Source organism: Talpa europaea (genome assembly GCF_964194135.1).
Source record: "Talpa europaea genome assembly, chromosome: 2".
Classification (NCBI taxonomy): Eukaryota; Metazoa; Chordata; class Mammalia; order Eulipotyphla; family Talpidae; genus Talpa; species Talpa europaea.
In genome coordinates, this window is record NC_140068.1 from 69006692 (window position 1) to 69026280 (window position 19589).

General features: G+C 37.1%; 1 protein-coding gene across 1 annotated transcript in view; it reads right to left on the bottom strand.

The window, feature by feature from the left end:
* RIMS1 (regulating synaptic membrane exocytosis 1) overlaps nucleotides 1–9960 on the bottom strand; it is a gene marked incomplete at its 5' end in the record, with an annotated part of 207984 nt that extends 198024 nt beyond the window's left edge. Inside the window, 2 exons of the mRNA XM_084259628.1 lie at nucleotides 5590–6449; nucleotides 9623–9960. Of these exons, the coding sequence (XP_084115754.1) occupies nucleotides 5590–6449; nucleotides 9623–9960 (1198 nt within the window). The remainder of the gene's footprint in view (nucleotides 1–5589; nucleotides 6450–9622) is intronic.
* Nucleotides 9961–19589: the final 9629 nt, after the last annotated feature.

Below are 19589 nucleotides of genomic sequence, written 5' to 3' on the forward strand. Positions count from 1 at the left end.
CTTTAAATAAGAAGGAGGCTGCAAAACACGTTTCCTGGGAACTTGGAGCTGATTAATAGTTTAGATGTGCACAGAATTGTATTTTCCAAATGGCTCTCTCTGAATTTGAAGGCACTGGTCAGCTGTTATTAGAATCCATTGCTGATGAAGTCTTAATTTTAATTTCAGTTTATCTCTTGTATGTGAGACCTGGCTTATTTTTTTAACCTCCTAAAACATATAGATTTTTATCTTTTTCTTTAGCATATTTAATGCCATTGATCTTTCATATTTTATAATTATGATATCTGACTTCATGTTCGGGGCATCCCCAGGGTTATAGGTGCTTCCTTATTGGTCAGTTTCATGGTTGCCTTTTCCTAGACACTAAGGATTTTATAGAATTTACACCAGCTTTTATTTTAATATTTTGGATCAGGTTATTTCACTTCCTGGTTAAGGAAATTACACCATAACAGCAGGCAAGCTAGCTATCTTTAGACTCGTAAGATACTTTTGTATTTTGTCCATGTACCCCTAACAAAGCACTTCAGAGCTATGTGTTTTAGTACACAGAACCTTTTCTTTGAGCTTGGTTAATAACTTTAGTATTTCAAAAAACATTTTACACAGAAAACCTGTGTTATTTGGGTGGGGAAGTTGCCCTGGAGATGCAGGTTAAGCACTTAAGAATTTAGTAAACTGGTTACCAATGGGGCAGGGGAAGGTGGACAGCAGGGTGTGGAGAGGGAGCAATGGATTATGCTGGAAGACTATAGGTACCATGATGGTGGGTGTGGTGTGGTAACATACATCTAAAGAAATGTCATCCTATACCTCTGAATCATATACATGTTGTAAACCAGTATTACCTCAATTTATAAAAGCTTAAATAACCAAAAATAAGAGAGATTCACCAAACCAAATGAAAGACATGATGCATCACTGACTGTATTTTTCTACATTATAATTTATTCAAAATTGCAGTTATATGTTGTCACTAAACAGTGTGATTAATAAGGCTTTATTATAAATGCCCTCTGTTTAAGAAAACAAAAACATCTTTAAATTCCTTTTCTCCATCTCATAATTTTAATTTAAATTTTTGTTTTAATGTATATGGTTTATTAATAGCTTATGAAGTACAATAAGCATATGAATATTGAGGGTGGAAGATGTGTAGCATTTTGCTGTTTTTTTTTTTAAAAGATTTATTTATTTATGCATACAAGAGCTGGGGTACAGGCCAGAGATGTGGGGTGGGGAGGTTGAGGTGAGAGGATTCACCGGAGACAAGAGTGGGGAACAGAACAGGCAGATTGACTGATATACACTGGTGAGGGGAGCAGCGGGCGAGACAGGAGAGGTCTGCTGCGCCATGTGGGTTGCTCCCTGGCCAGGGATTGAACTGGTGCTGCAGAGGCTTCAGACTGCTTCCTGGTGCAGTGCTTAACCCCTTGCACCACCAGGGAGGCCCTGCTGTTTGTTTTTTAAGTACACTTCTGCTCTGGAATTATTCCCTACTTCTAAGGTAAACCTGTCTATTGGTTTATCCTGATCTTTTTAGGTCATATTGCCAATGTTCTTCATAGAACATTACAATGTTGTTCATGCCTATTTAAGCTAGAATTCTGAATGGATTTGGGGTATAGCTTGTGACTGTTTTCATGCAGGTCTGTTTAGCTAGGTTGCTCCAGTGGACACTAACACTCTCTGGCATCTGTGAATAAATGGAGTTTGTGAGCTGGTGGCTTTCACTTGAGGGTGAGTACGATGTGGAGCTCAACATTAAAACCTGGTAAGGATGGGAAACCCAGAAGAGGGAGCACCAACTCCAGTATCTGATTTCTCCCCAGGCAGTTCACTGAAGTTATTCTTGATTTTTACCTGAAAATTAAATGTTGGGATGTTTTTGCTGTGGTTAAAGGGGTAACTAGGGGGTGGGAATGATAGAAGGAGTGAAGAGTGTGTGACATTTGTTCTATTGAATATTAACAAATACTAAATAAATCTACTAATCTGAAGCTCCCCTTCCCACTTACAGCACCAATTAATCTGATATCTATGCTTAAGTATCTGAAAGGTACTTAGTGGCAGCGTTGCCACCATACCCTCCCACCTACTGGGCAGGCTTTGATGTCCAAAAGCTGACTACTATTTTCTTTCCATTTTCCAAAAACATCTTAGCTGCTCTTAGATCACTCCCTTTCTCTTCACTTTTATGTGAGCTCAAGTGATATGAAAATTAAATGCTTAGGTTTGGGCAGCCACTGGAAGAGGAGGCACTTTTAAATTGTAATTGGTTTAAGTTTATATATATATTTTTAATGTCCACAGTCAAGTTCTTACCACAGAATCTGATTTCATCCTGGGGCATCCGTCTCTGTAAAATCCTCAATGAGTCCTCTAGACAGAAACTATAAACTGTCATGAGGGAAGAAAACATGACTGTCTCCATCTATCTGTCTATTTTTCTATCTCTATGTACACATGTATATATTATTTAATCACTGTACCACTAGAACCTAGCACAATGTCTGGAATATAGTAGGGTCTCACAGATAATTTGTGTAAGGTCATGTAGACTGTATATCATGTATAAGTTAATACTTAAATAAATGAGTGATAGTCAAATGCTTTCATTGACAACCCTCTTAAAGTTATAGGGAAAAGTCTAGAGCCATCTAAAGGATATAAACTGCATTTTTTTTTTTTTTTTTGCCTCTCAATACAGAAAAATAGCATCTTCTGGTCAGAACTGAAAGCATTATGTAGGCAGTAAGCACTGTATTGCTGAAGTCCTAAGCGGATATTTTCTATACTTATAGTTTAATGGTGAAAGAATAATACAAAGCACTGAATGAACAAACTGTATTCAAATAATTTAGTACCTGATTGTTGCAAGGGTTCCCAACTCTTGTTTCTGATTCCCTAATATGTGAATTATCAGGTAATCAAAGTTAATAGGCAACAATTCACATTGCCCACAATCTACACCCTTGTTCCCTGAAATTTTGTCTAAAGGAGAAAAATTCAGACCTGTTATTAAGGGCCATCATTCCTATTTTCCTATTATTCTTAGATACTCTTGCAGGTATCATTTCTTAAAGTAATCCAGATGGGATATGTTCCTAAAAGGACTGTTCAAAACCGCACAGCAGCAGGTTACAAACAGACTGGTTAGTCCATATTAGAAAGGTTGACCTAAAAAGTCATTAACTTAGTTAATTATTACACTCACAAGTATAAGTGGCTTACTCCCCTGATCAAGACAGCAAGCGTATATGTTTCTTCTCAGAAGTGGCATCACTTATTTCTCTCCTCCACACTGGCACCATCTTGGTCTCTTTCTATAGTCTCAGGCCTGATTACTCAATTCCTTGTAGGCACAACTTTTTACTAGATCTTGCCCCAATGGATTAGATTACATATTTCAATTAATTCAACTGCTTATCTTAAATGCAAGATTCAATGCATGGTTTCTCTTTTGTATGGAGAGATTTATATTAATATTCAGATTAATATTTATAAGCTAAGACAAGAGATGCCCAATTTTTGCCAGTTGGCAATACCAATATGAACGGCATTTTCCTTGAAAACACATGGTAGTTGACCTTGATTTTGAGACAGGCACATTAGACAGGGATCACTGCTAATCCCTGGGGTGTGTGAGTGTGTGGGGGTGTGTGTGTGTGCACATATGCATGTTCGTCTGTAATAACACTATACATAAATGATTATATTGCATGTAAAGGCTGTGTTTGTCTTTCTGATGCCATTTGACCAAGTTATCTTTTTTTGTTGAATAGTTGAACACAACTAACTTATATCACTATATCTGGAAGAAATGCACTTTGTACATTAAATTGTACTTCACAGTGTAATTATTCTTTATAGCTTATTTCTCAACAGAATATAAACTCTATAGGGGAATGGAACATATTTATCTTTTTTGAACCTTATTCATGGAAAATACTAAATACTTATCTGCTAGTAAATCTATAAACCATCTCAGCTTAATAAAATTATTAATGACAGAAATAGTATATACATATATATTAAGTAGTTACCTACCAAATATCAGTGCCAAGATCTGAATATTTGTGTTCCACCAAAATTCATATGTTGACGTGCCACAGGCCAAAGGTAAGACAATTCGGAGGTGAGGTTTTGGGGAGGCACTCAGGTCAGGTTGGAGCCTTCACAAAAGGGATTAGTGCTCCACTAAAAGATACCCCACAGAGCTTCCTAGTCTCTTCTACCATGTGAGGAAACAGCTAGAAGGAGTAAACTAAAATTCAGGAAGACCTTTGCTGAACCACAGCACTGAATCTTGATCTTGGAATTCCCAGACTCCAGAACTGTGAAAAATGTATTTCTGTTGTTTATGCCCAAGTGTGTGGCATTTCGTAATAGCAGCCTGAATGGATTAAGAGAGCCAGGAATAGTATTAAATGTTTAATTTAAATGTGTAACTGATAAACTGAACAAGCAAATACATGGGACATAGTTAAGGTGCTGTGCAATTTTAAATTCTTTCTCCCTCTGCCCTTTCAATTTTATTCAATCTTTCCCTGCCCCACTGAAACTCATAATATAGAATCCTCCTCCTCCTAAGAAATCTCTATTGAACTCACTCTTCTCACCTCACTAAAGTACAAAAATAGCTCTTTCGCCTTTTTCTTGCATATTATATCCACAAATGATTATTTTGCACTCATCCTCATATTAGATACCTATGGTGTAAGAACGACAGGCGGAATCAAGATAGAAAGAATGCTAATTTAACATCCTATTTTGTATGAATCATTTCATTCATGCCACTCAGCAACTGTATAAAGTAGGTAGTCTTATCTCCATTGTACCAATAACAAAGCTGAGACCTAAGTAAAAACAACTTCTGCAGGATCACTTGATGCTGGAAATTAATATGGCTGGTTTCCAAGAGAGCCTTTAGGAGGTAGGCAATGATGGGTTAGGTAATAAGGGCATGAAAAGATATCACAGATGACTGAAATGGGAAAAATGTCTGTTACACAGATTAAAAGTCCTCTCTTTATAGCGAGTGTTTCACTGTACAAATTTTGAGTTTGGATTGGTTTAAATATTAGAACAAGACAACGATGGCTGGCGTATACTCAAGACAGTTACTGAGAAAGAGATTATGAGAGAAACAAGGCTGCGTGTATGAATAATGGCACATGTGATGTCCCTGGATTTCCACAGAGAAATTTAACTCGAAAACCCCAACTTCAGAGATAACCCATGCCACTAGCGATGTTTTTTCTTCCATAAGTCTGCTGTCACTGTAAATAATCCAGACAGATGACCCCACATGCATTTAGTTCACATCCACCTCGGCTAGTTAACATACAAGAAATTTTCTTTTCCTCCTCTTTGAGAAGAAAACTTTCAGGATCTACTCTCTGCACCTTCCCAACACGGAAAGGCAGTGCTCCCCTGGGGTCCCCCATCCTCATCACAAGCTGCATCTCCACATCCCGGCACACGTGCGCCCAGGAGCCGGCCCGGGCGCACCCCCAGGCGGCGCGCAGGAGCACCCCCTCAGGCCAGGCGCTCCAGCGGGCGCGGCCAGCGCCGCCCCCTTACCTTTCTCACTGACGCTCTCGCTCTCCAGCTCCACGTCCTCGCAGCTGGTGTACTCCGGCGTCGACACGCCCTCCTCCTCCGAGCTGCTCACCGACATCTGCCGCTTCTTGCCGCCCCGCTTGGCGCGGTGCGGCTTGGGCGGCGACGGGCGCACGGACTCGGACTGGTCGGAGCTCAGCGAATCGTTGCGCAGCATGGTCTCCACCTTCTCGCGCTTGGCCTTCCGCAGGAGCACGGCCGAGCCGGGGTCCAGGCGGCTCTGCTTCCTCAGCGGCTCCTGGGCTTTGGGCTCCGGCGCGTCCGCGGGCACCGGCCCATGCCTGGGCGCCGGCGGGCTGAGGTTCGCCAGCGGCTTGGCGCCCGGCGGCCTGCCCTCCGCCGTCCTCTCGGCCGGGTACGCCCGCGGGGACTCCGGCGGCGAGGCCCTGGCGGCGGGCGGCGCGCGCTTGGCCGCCTTCTCGGGCGGCGCGGGGCCCGCCTCGGTGCGCGGGAGCGCCACGTCGCTGTGGCGCCGCTCGTGCCGGGCGCGGGACACCCGGGCGTGCATGCGCATCTGCTGCTCCTCGGGCGGGGGCTTCACCGGGTACCGGGCCAGGTTCGGGTCGCTGCGATACCGGGTCTGGTACTCCTCCTCTTTCCTCTGTTTCTCCTCAGCCGCCTCGCCGGCCTCGCGTTTTTCCGGCACGTCGGGGCGGTCCTGCGACCTCCCCTTCTCAAGTCTCCGGCCTTCCCGCCTCTCTTTTCGCTCGCGCTCGTCCAGGGCCCCCTCGCCGGGCTGCGCCACAGACTTTGGCACCCGCTTCCTCTCGCCCTTCGGGGCTCCTTTGCCATTCTGCTCCGGGAGGCCCGGCGTCTTCTTCCTAGGATACACAAAGGAGCGTCAAGACTGAGCGCAGTGTGAAGTTTTTGCCCTCGCGTTCCAGATGTAACTCCTTTTGAATAATTGGCTCTAATGCGATCTCTAATTAAAAGCAAGATAAAGAAGCATAGTAAAACCATAGAGCTGATGAGCTTTCTTAAGGAGGACCCTTTGGATTGCAATATATTCAGAGCTGTGAAAACTTGTTTGCACATTTAGAATGCTCGATAAATTAGATCAATAAAAATAACCAGTTAATTCCATAAACGAACACGTTTTATCATCTGCTTGTGAATCAGACTTAAATGTTGGCGATGAAAATAATAAAAATAGTAGTAACAGGCAAAAAAGACTACACATCAGTGCAATACTAAATATGAGGTTGATAGGTATACCTACTTCAATAGAACGAAAGTAATTTTAAGGAGATCGTCTGCTCCCAAACACTTTTTTTTATTTTTAAGGGATTGGTTGGGGGAAATGAACAACGGCTTTAGCTTTTGTTTACCCTCATTGATCAAAAATCGAAAATTTGAAATATTATTCATTTATCCTGCCTCCTTCTTGCACCCTCCTTTCAGAACACGGTTCGAAAGAACACAGTTTTGTGTTCTCTTTTTATCGCTCCTGTTAAGGCACTGGCAAAGATAAAGGGAAAGGAAAGGGGTTTGGCAATTTTTGACTGTTTTCATTCACTGGCCCTTTCAGCCCTCCTCTGCACACCAGAGCGCTCCTGATTTTGAAAAGTTCCAGCAACCATACCAGCAGTTACAAAAATTAGGTGCCTTGGCTAAGCATTCTGACACTATGATCTAGTATACAATTAAAAGAGAGGCAACCTAAGCCTCATTTTGGAATCTGGAGATCCATAGAAAGAACTTTCCAGAAAGAATATCATTTCACTGGAAGTCCAAAAGCAAACATCATGAACAAATACAAGAAAAATACAAGGTGAAAAAAAAAATACCAGTAGGGTAATTTCTATTGTGGGTTACCAAATTAGTTACTAAGATGTGCTGTGGAGTCACAGATGCTGTGATGATGGAAAGAAAGGGTAAAAGGGTTTCACATGGTATAGGAAGCAAAACAGAAGTATGGTAAATTCTGCTTCAGGCATTGATATCACAGAGGCCCTTGGAAGTAAAAGGGATTTTCATCAGAAGGTGGCATTGCAATTTTACAATGTAAAGGGTTCTGATATGAACATGTCCATCATCATCACATAGTTTTCATAAAAGTGTTATGATTGTACTGCAAACATTTAGTAGCTCATAAAGACATAGTTGCTCTTCTTAGAAGTTTATATTGAGTCAGTTCACTTTAGTTGAAATGCTGAAAAATATTGCTTACTGTGTAGAGTTCATGTGAGGATTAAAGGAAAAACATCTGTGAAAATGCTTTATGAAAGCATGGAGTGTTATGCAAATTGTAGTTCCCCAGTCTCTCTGATCCTTTGCTTCACTAATGATACCTTTACTCAACTCTACCTTTAATCATTAGATTTTTCACTAGGTCCTGATAAGTGTACACAGTATGATCAAGATTTCTTCAATAATTTAAAAGACTTCCATTCCTTCCATTACACTTTCCTCTCTGAAGTCTCTCCCTTACCTCCACCCATTTCTCTTCTTTCTCCCACACCCACCCCATTGTCCTCATTGTTTCCTGAAGTGTGTCTATGTATGTGTGTATGTATACATATATATATGTGTGTGAAAATATATATACACACATGTGTGTATATAATTTAATCAGTAAGGTATTTGCCCTCATCCGTCTTTTTCAAATTTCATCTAAAAGGTAAAAAGAAAACATCTCTCTTTATTCCTTATTCCTGAATTTTCCTTAGTTTTCCACTGTATGTCAAAAATAAGACTCATTTTCTATTTTCTATTTATTCTCCATTTTATTTAAAGATTTCATTTTCTGACTAGTCCCAAACTACCCAAACTTTAACATTTTTTATCTCTCCTTAACCCACAATTTGTCACCAACTACTATTAATTCTACCTTCCCTGAGTTATCTCTGGTGTCTGCTCTGTCTCCTCCCTGCATGGTTTGAGAACTCATTCTCCCTGCCTATGATAGCCTCTTCTATTCTTTTCTACCTGCCGTACAATTCCTAGCTATCCCAAAAAGCTTAATGCAGAAGTCACCTCCTCTTCCCTGCAGCTCCCAAAGTACTGTATGCATTTTCCAGCTTTGATCAAATCAGCCTTTCTTTAAAATCTTTCATCATGTTATATGGGATTTGTTTGAAAAGGGAGGAAATACCTTCCTTGGAGACTACTCTCCCACCCAGTGGGATAGTGGATACACAAAAGCAGTTAATCCTAGTACTAGTGATGGTCAGGGCCCCCAAAGCACCATATTCATGAAGAAAAGGGCTATGTCCTCCCTTTCGACACTGTTTTCCAGTCATGGTGTTCTATCTGTTCATACATGTTTTTAAAAATGAATGACGTCAATCGATCAATTGAAGTAAATTATCTGATCATGTTATCCAGTGCTTAAAATCCTCAGTGGTTTTCCATTATTCCAAGGATAAAATCTATAAACTGTAACCTGGCTGAAAGGTCCAGTATGATATGGGCCTGGGCCGTCACCAACCACCTCTCCCATTCTCCTCTGCACTCTGGTAGGGGGCATCCACCAGGGCCTTGTTGCTTCAGGCCTCATGCCTTTGCATATATATACCTGCAACATCCATCCCACTCTTCACCTTGTTCATTCTTAGCTACTCCTCATAGCTCAGTGTGAAAGACATGTGCCAAAGAAGGCTTTGCTGATGTACCCACACACCTTCCAGTAGATCAGACTTCCCCATCAGTTCTCTCTGAGCACTCTTTCAATTAAAAGACTAATTCTGTAAGTGAAGAAATAATGTCAGATCTTTTTTGAGTTCATTTTGGAAGTTAGAAGTTGTCATATGAATTAGGCAGGTGACTTGTCTACATCTGCAAAGGATATGAAAGAAAAACTGCTCAACAAGGTTCCCAATGAATGAAAGAGTCTAGAGATAGACAAAGCACCTCAGGCCCGGTGGTGCTGCCCTGTGGGACCTAAAAAGTACTACCTCCACATATTCCTCTTAATAGCAAAAAAATTCTTGAAAATGACTTTGCTTTCAATATAGGACCTTGTCTTTTGTTCACAGGGTTAATGAACTATTACCTCTCTCTTGGAGGTTCACTTCTAGACCTGGATGAAGCCTGCTTCTGGTCAGGCCCCACGGCTTGCTGTGAGGGCTCAGCCCCTTTACTCCTGTCTGGTTGTGCCCTGGGAGGGGCCATGTCCTGGGAGGAGGCAGCTGCTGTGCTCAGGGGTGTCTGAGACCGTGATCGCTCTTGGAGTCGTGCTTTCTTTTCTCTTGGTACCTCAGAACCAGCACCTGTAGCTGTGTCACTTAGGGTTCCATCCTGACTTGGCTGCTGAGGGCCGCTTCCAAAGAACCACGCCCCAGATTTGGTTAAGATTTCTTGTTGCTTTCGACATAGATTGCATACCCACATAACCTATTCGAAGAAGAGAAAACAATATAAATTTTCTAGGATAGCTGGAAATATTCCCACCACATTAAAATACCTTTTAAAGAAAAAAGAATCATTGTCATCTTCATATTTATCATTGTACATTGTGAAAATGATGGTGGCACAAGTCATAGTCGAGTATATTAATGCCTGATGTGGGACCCATCTGAACTCACAGTGCCTCTTGGTAGCCAGAATAGTCTGCTGTTAGCATTTCAAATCCTACAATTGAGTTTCCCTTTACTATGTGTCTATCATGTTTTGTATGACTGCCTCTGAAGTTTTATTTGAAATACCTTTTAGTAAAAAATGTTCTATGCTGGGTAGTGGAATGTTTGGAAAAGTTGTAAGAAGCTCTATAATTAAATGTTGTTTCAAAGGATTTAAAAGGTATCTTTCTTCCCCCAAATCATCCATTACCAGTATTAAAAGCCAGTATAAAAAGTATATTAATATGGAGCAAAAAACAATAACAGATAAGCACAGAAGAACAGGTCAAGTTGTATATTTTCTCTAGTTTATTAGTAATAAACTAAGGTCAAGTTCATTTTATGAGATGAATATAATTTTCTATGAACACATTTGCTGGGTTATCCATATGTGACAACTCCAGTATAGTTTCCACTACACCATATTTGGAAGTAGTCCTTTGGAAATATATCCACTGTTGTCCTTTGGAAATATATCCATTAATTATAAGATGCATCACCACTTCAATATATTTGCTTTCCTCTAGGTGACATTTAACATGATGGCACTAATCAGGATAACAGTAATAGAAATAATAAATAATAATAATAGCAACAGCCAGCAAACACAAAGCTAAAACAGGCACCTATTGACCCAATATCCCAAGTACCTCTGCTTCTTCATGACATGATTTTACCTAACTGCCTCAGTTGCTTTTCTCTGAAACACCTCAGATTTCCTTTAAATTTCAGAACAGCACCCTCTAGGAAAGTGTGATTACTAAGCTCTAGGCCCTTGTTTTCACAATAATGACTTGGTCAACAATTACTAAAAAATATCATATAAGGATGAATAAATCTTACATAAGTGAGAAAAGATATAAGATAGTAAAAGAAGAAGCACTGCTTAGTGGACAAAAAGAAGAAAAGCTACTACTGTAAACATTTAGAAGAACAGGAAGAAAAGTATGACAGAAGCCATAACATAACACAAAATGAAAGCTAATATTAGAATAAGAAAAAGAGGGAGAAGGGCCTCCCTGGTGGTGCAGGGGTTAAGTCACAGCCCTATTAAGTTATTGCTAGCCACTGCAGCATGAGTTCGATCCCCGGCCAGAGAGCTTGCCCACATGCCCACATGGCCGCATGGCCACATGGAGCAGCAGACCTCTTCTGTCTTGCCCGCACATATTAGTAAATTTGTCCGTTCTGCTCCCCACTGTCTCTGGTGAATCCTCTTACCTCCGTACCTATGGGCTAGAACCCTGTTCTTGTATGCATAAATAAATAAAAATAAATCTTTAAAAGAAAAAGAGTGAGAAAAGTACATTTTTAAAAGGAAAATATTGCAGATAAACTGTTAAGAAATGCAGCTTTCTAAGGACTAAAAGTGAAATGAATTAATATGGGAAAAACTACATTTGAAGGAAATATTTTACTTTAAAATTAATGTAGCTTAATTCATTCCTCTACACCTTCCTATGTCTTAAAATGTAGTGGGTCACAAAAACATGTAAGTATAACATCTACATAATGTATTATAATCAGTGTCACAGAATTTCAATTTATGAAGCTGTACAACAAAATGAACAATGCATTGCATAAGCCTAATCAAAATAAAGGATTTGCCCAATAAACTATGTTCTGCACAATGTATCACCTTCTGTTTGATGTCATAAAGAAAAGTTGCTCAGAAGTCCTGACTGAACATGAGCATATCAGAGACAGTAGTATAGGCCAATACCCTAAAACCAGGAACTCTATGCACAAAGACACTGATTCTCCTCTGCCTAGACCTTGGGTGGGGACAAGTATGTGCTTCCTCTCTCTTCCCCTCTTTAGATGACAAAACAGATAAGAAGATCAGAAATCTTATAGTTCAAGGTGACTGGAGGGAAATTTTACTATTTTACATCAACTGAGCAGATTAAACTTGTCTTTAATACTCTAAGAAACAAAACATTACTTAAGTTATATTTAGGGTAAATATGTATTTTCTTCAAAAATCATCCAGAAAAACACAGTAAAATTTGTAATTATTCTAAAAATTCCAAAATGGAATTAAGCTGAACAAAAAGGCAAAAAAAGAAAAAACAATCAATCTTAAATTGATTGTTTCACATTTTTAAGTGTTACAAAAATGGGTTACTGAAAATAAATTTAGAGATTTTTGTCAAGTTCCAAATTTTAAATGTTTGTAGAATTGCCACAGGTTAATAAAAGCAAATGATAAACAGTTATTAATTACAGCCCTTAAATTTTATAATTCATTTAATTGTATTTTAAATGTATTCAAAAAGTTACAGCTAGCGGGTAAGTAGAAGCAGTTATTTTAATTAACTATATATTTTTAAAATATTATTTATTCATTTCAGTCTATGATGATTCGTTAATTTTGTCTGTTGTTAACACTTATGGAAAATATTGTTTAATTCCAGAATTTTCTTATGTCTTATTTCCTTGTGTACCACAATTTTAGATTTCTATTTCAAAATTAATTCTAAGCGTAGTCAGTTGCTCCTCAACTTTGAAAGCAAAAAAAAAAATAAGTCAAAATATTTTTAAGACTACCTCTCAATTTCTATTGTTAGTTATATAAATTATTCTTGCTACATAGGTTACAAATAGAAAAGAAATTGCTTATTTGAGTTATATAGAAAAATATGCAATACCATCATACTTTCAACAGAGTTCCTTATCAAACATCACAGGCATGTATAAAAATTTCTTAAACAGTTGCTCAGATACAGTTATGTATGTTTTAAGATTTTCTTTGTGAATTTAGTATTAAGTATTGTGCTTGTGTAGAGATTATATAAAAGGGGAGTGGGAAGATTTTCTTACCTGACTTTTTTAAAGGAGGATAATACATAACTATTTTTACAAAAAAATGCTATTTATTTCATACACACACACACACACACACATCTTTAAGAGACTATGCTCTGCAGTATTATAACCTGGTTAAATACCCTGGGGGGTGTTTTAAAGTAATATAAACTAAAGCAGTTCTGTAAAAACTCACTTCAACAATTTACAGACATGGAGAAAGCAAATAAGAACTCAAATTAAAGATTTTTGTGATGTTACATGGGATGGCATGACTCTGTGGTATACATCAGAAACATGGGAAACATCTGAAAATATTATTCTGACCTTTTGCTCTAACAGCATTTTATATTGCACCTTTTCTACTTAATGAATTATTCATTCATCTCTCCATCAATCTATCAAAAGAAGTCCATGGATAAAACTGGAAAAATTATTTTCAAGTAGGAGAGAAACTTTATATTTGCCTTCACAAGTAATGTTTGCAGACCCAGACAAAATGAATGTTAAGTACTAAGGTGATTCATGACAATAAAGTATAGAATTCTTTTTTAAATGGATTTTCTTTAAGAAGAAAATCCTCACATATAGGTATATATAACTGAATGACACAACATTGTTTTCAGGTGTGTAACTTCACGCTTTGACAACTGTAGATACACACCATCCCCACCACCAAAGATCTCTTCAACCTTCACCACTCTCTAATCAATTCCCTCTATCTGTATCATTCATGTACACCCAGTCCCTTTCCCTTGATGGTTGGCAAGGATGCAGAGAAAAAGGAGACCTTGTACACTGTTAGTGGAAATGCAAATCGGTGCAGCAACTATGGAAACAATATGGAGCTATCACAAAGAAAAAAGTAGAATTAGCATATGGTCCAGCTATCCCACTTTGGATATTTATCTGAAGAACATGAAAACACTAATTCCAAGTATATTTGCCATACCATATTCATTGCAACACTGTTCACAATAGACAAAATAGGGAACCGACCGAAACGCCATGGAAGGATGATTTGTGAAATATGTGGTATATATCACACACAAGGGAATACTAATTATTTATGAAAAATAAAAATGACATCCTGCCATTTATGGTAGCATGGGTAGAACTTGAGGATATTATGCTATATGAAATAAGTCAGAAGGAGAAATATGAATATTTAATTTCACTCATATGAGGAAGAAGAAACAAAATAAAACTCTCAGATTCTAAAAACAGAATGGTGGTTACTAGAATTCTTACATTAACACAAGTATTTTGCTTATAAGTCACTTGAGATATTTAGTATCTAAACATAAAGGATAAGTATAAAAAGCTGTGTGTGTGTTATGTATATTTATCAGTTGAATTAACAGTATTTTCTTAACATTTTATTTATTAACCCTGTGATAATAGTTTTCATATTGTTAGTTACCATTCGTTAATTTTTTCTGTCATGTTTTTCATTTTAATATAGTCTAATTTCTTTTTAATTCTTGTGTTATGCTTTATGAGGTAGGCCTCTTGTTTTTGTTTCTGTAAATATCTAAGATGATTATTACCTTGTTCTGTATAGGTCACGGCATGTCAGGTGCAGCAAAGAATACTGAACGTTGGTGAAGGAAGCACGCTCAGTGTTCTTCCAGCTTTTTGCTGTTCTATCTAGGATAGTTTATCATCTCTCTGTACTTCAGTTTACTCATTCATAAAATAAAATAATCAGATTAGCTTTATAGGATCTCTGTTACAATTAAACAAAGAATATACATAATAGAAAGCACTCAACAAATATCAATGATTGTAAACACATAAAAATTCACTGCAGATACGGTCTTGAAAGTAGAGGCAAATATTCTATCTTTTGCTATATAAAGTGCTACAGTCTACACTTTTTTTTATTTCAACAATATATTTTGAGGGTCTGTTCTAGGTGCTGGGGATACAGCAGTGAAGCGAAATGGACAAAAATCTTGTCTGTGGAATTTATGTTCCAGTGAAAGAATAAAACAAAGACAAAATATAAGAGTAAGCATATGTATGACACATGATAAATGGTGATAAACATGATAAATGGTGAGAAAATGGACAGAACATTTCATGTTGCAGTTGGATTCAAATTAAAATTCGCTGGTCAGGGACAGCACTGAGAAAGTGATATCTGAGTAGGAATGTGTTATCTGTCCCCAATCTGGGAAAAGCATGCCAGACTGCAAGAAAAGCAAGTGAAAGGGTGTTAAGGGGGCTTGTACCTAGTGATTTCAAGAAACAGAGCTGAGTAAATGAAGGGTTGAGCAGTATGAAATGGGTTCAGTAAAACAACAGGAGTCAGATGCAATAGGTCTTTGTGAATCACAGCAGACATTGACCTTTATGATGAGAGTAATAGGGAGCTATTGGGAAGTTTTGAGCAGAGAAGTGACCTAATATATCTTAGGTTTTAATAGGATTCTACTGGATACTGTGTTGAGAATAAAATGGAGAAAAACAATTTTGACCTCTTTGTGAACTGAATTCTAATGCTGTTGTTTTTACTCAGCTTTCCCATGTGTTTCCCCATTTCTTTTCTTTTTTTTTTTTTAAGATTTTATTTATTTATTTATACAAGCACTGGGTACAGTCAGAGTGCGGGAGGGTGAGAGAATTCACCAGAGCCAGAGCGGGGAACAGAACAGGCAGACTTGATGAAATACACTGCTGAGGGGAGCAGCGGGCGCGGCAGGAGAGGTCTGTTGTGCCATGTGGGACCCTGCCTGCGGCAGGGATTGAACTGGCGCTGCACAGGCTGCGGGCAGCTTCAAAGCCCAGCACTCAACCCCTGTGCCACCAGGGGAGGCCTGAGTTTCCCCATTTCTTTAGTTTATCTTTTTGTGTCATTGTGTTGGAGGGGCATCTCTCTCTTTTTTTGTTTTAATAGACAAGGACTGAATTGCATTTTTAATCCAATCTGAGACTGTTTTAGTGGCATTAAAGTATACGTCAGTCCTTATTTTCTGTGTCCCATCTCACATGATAAGGTGTTCCTGAATCCACTGAAAGGCAATGAAAATGCGTGTAGAGCCCCATTCCTTCTGCCCAGTGAAAGCCTCACTCCAACCCTGCACCTTCACTCTCCTTTGTTTTCAAACTTGCTTTCTCTATTGCTCCTTCCCTCCTGGCATATAACTGCTACTGCATGTAAAATAATCAAGACATTTCCTTCAGTAAAATTAATTGTCTATTGAATCCATTCTCCCATTAGTCATTTTTCTTGATCTTCTTTAAAATCAACATATATCTGAAATACATGTATTTCTGAACAGTATGATGAACCAAAGCTAGCTCATTAAAAATAAATAAATGAAAGTTAACAAAAGCCAAACTGCTTTTTAAAGTAAACTAGATTAGTACTCTCTCTACTTTCTCACACTCTGCTGATGTCTCCCTTCCTTGAAATATAACTCCAGTGCCCACAGTAATATTTACTTATCTTTCACAGACATGAGGGATCCCTTCCACAATGCTCATCTTACTTGTGGATACTTTTTAGCCCCCCTTAATGAGTTATTTTGAATATTTGAAATTCATTACTATCCATCTTTATTTTGTTTGTTTGTTTCTGGACTTTAATGACTGTTTTTTGTTCAGTTCCTCCTTACTTGTCTCACCTCTTCTCATAATCCTTATTAAAATTTTCCTTCTTGAATCTCATAGTAAATGCTGATGTTACACACAACTTTACTCTTGCTGCTTGCATTTCTTACTGTAATAGGCTCTATGATAGATGTAAAAAGATGTAAAAAGGACAGATGTAAAAAGGATGTAAAAAGAATCTCTGTATATTTTTATTACAAGCCCTTCTAAAAAAACTATTACTGACACACACATGTGTTTTTTTTATAAATTATGTTCATAGCATTTTCATTATAACACATGAAAAATAAATTTAAAAGAATGAGAGACAAATAGAATTTTAATTTTAAACCCAAATAGATAATTATGTGCTATAAGCTTCTGATTCTAAAATCATAGTATATAGCTGAAATACCTCATAAAATAACAAAATCCATATTTTTTCTTATTTACAATATGTAACCACTTAATGTCACATAGGAGCCTCAAACTAAAAATATACAAAACAGAAGTGATTATCCTTCCCACAAAACTTGCTCTTGTCCTGTATTGATTGTCTCAATTAACAATACCACGATCCAGACAGTAAAGCAAGCCATTACTTTAAGCTCATTGATCCTTCTCTCCCTGATCTTTCATGAAGTCTTAAATTCTGATCCCTGAATATCAAATCTTAAACTTGCTTTCCCACTGAATTGTTTTATTTGAGTCCATTTCTTTTCTACCAGAATTTCTATAAATGTTATCTGAACTAATTTTCTTACCTTTTACTGCTTCTACAACAGATCCTCTCTACCATTCCACATGTTCCAAAATTTAAATGACACGATAGGATTATAATTCTTTTAGTTGGCATACTTTCCTAATTTTCCAACCTCAGCTGTTTCCTGAACACACACCATTTTCCAGAGAGAGCTGGAGCACTGTGTCCTTTCAAGAATTTGTCCCAGGTGTCTAGTTCTTTGACCTTCTTTAAAGGTCCAAATGGTTATACTCATTGTATAACACTTGCATTTTTCATATCTGATATAATATTTCAAATACTCATTGATAACATAAATTTCAAGGTGGATCTTACTCCCCTATAGAAATATATTACAAACAAAACCAACAAAATTATGATATGTATTAGTTTCTAGGAGCAAGAAATTAAACACACTAATGACATGTATTTAAGATTTGCTGCAAACCCTAAGCAGAATAAATACTATGAATAATACCTAGGTACATAATGTTACAGAAAACCAAAGAGACACTTTTTAAACCAGCCAGAGGAAAATAAGATATATTCTTTTCAAAAGAGTAACCATGAGATTGATAATTGACTTCTCAACAGGTAAATTAGATGTCAGTACAATTACATTTTGGTGATGAAGGAAAACAAATGCCTAATGGAATTCTATAGTAGTAAAATTATTCTGTAAAAATAGATGTATTTTGACTCTAGCAAAAAGAGAATATCTTACCAGCTTATTAATAGCAAAGGAAATAGTAAGGAAAGTTTTTAACAGAAAAATGTAATGCCAGAAAGAAAAGACACAGAGAAAGAATAGAGAGCATTTGTTAGTAAATCTAAATACATAGTGCTGGCAAACAAGATAACAAAATATTTATCATATAGAATAAATTACAATAGTAGCATAAAGTGTTGAAGGGGATAAATTGTGTTAATGTGGTATAAGGTCCTTTTATTTTCCAGGAAGTATTAAATATATTAATATACATTGAGCGTTAATAATAAATAATTTTGTGGATATCAAATAAATAGCAAAGGAATATATTACTATCAAGCTAATGGAAGGATAAAACTATGATTAATTTAAAAGTAGTTATAAAGTGGGAAGTAGAAACTATAAACAAGGTGGTAAATCTAAACACAAATAGAGTGTCACTACATTGAACATAAACAAATTTAATGCTCCAAGTAAAAAGAAAAAAAAATCAGAATGGCTTTTAAAAAATCTAACAAGAAAACTTGGTTCTTTACTATAAAGATACAAAAAGATTAAATAAATATAAAGGAAAGGAAATACCATGCAAATACTAAATCAGAGGAAAGTTGGTGAGTTATACTGATATCAGACAAAGTAGATGACAAAGAAAACTTTACTAGAGATAAAAAGGTACATTTCATTATGATAAAAGTGTAACCCACCCAAAAGTCACTAAAATATATTTGTATACATTAATAGTCTCAACATATATAAACCAAAATTTGACAAATAAAGAGAAAAAATAAGCAAATCACAAGTATTAACTGACAGAACATGCAGAATAAACCTCACTAAGTATATAGAAGATAAATATAAATAGAACTGTGCTCTTTTAACTACAAAAAAATAAATATGTAAATGTGTGATTCTAAAGATATCCATACCTGTGATGCAATCCTCTCCCTAACAACCATTAAAAAAAAAAAACACTAAATTATTATGGTAATGCATAAGGTGCTTTTAAAGTTATTGTGGAACTCTTAAGTTCAAAAAGAACCAAAACAATGCAATCCAGAAGAATGACTTACACAGTGTTTACTCTTTTATCTTAAGACTGAGGCAGATTGTTTTTTTTAAAGCATCAGTGTTCCCAAGTCAATTACACACTCTTCATATCTATTCTAAAGAAATTTCAGTAGAAGATATCTGTAAAAATTCACATAGGCCTTAGATTTTACTAGTAGATTTATAGTCAAATAATTTAATTATTTCAAAAAATAGATTAATAAAACTTTACATACAAATAGATAAATGGTTCTAATTTGTATGATAATTTTCACATCAATCAAATGTTTTTCCTTTGTAACTTCTCATAGGATGTTTTTGGTATGTTTGCACTCATGTTTATTTGTTTGCTATTGTGATCATCTCTGTTAAACTAGCTCTTAGAAAGATAGGTTTTTTTCTCTTGCAAAGCAGCTATCATATGCCCTAGGTATAACTGAGGTTCAGTAAATTTCTCTTTAATTTTTTGTTTCCTTTGCATTCTACAGTTGTATAATCA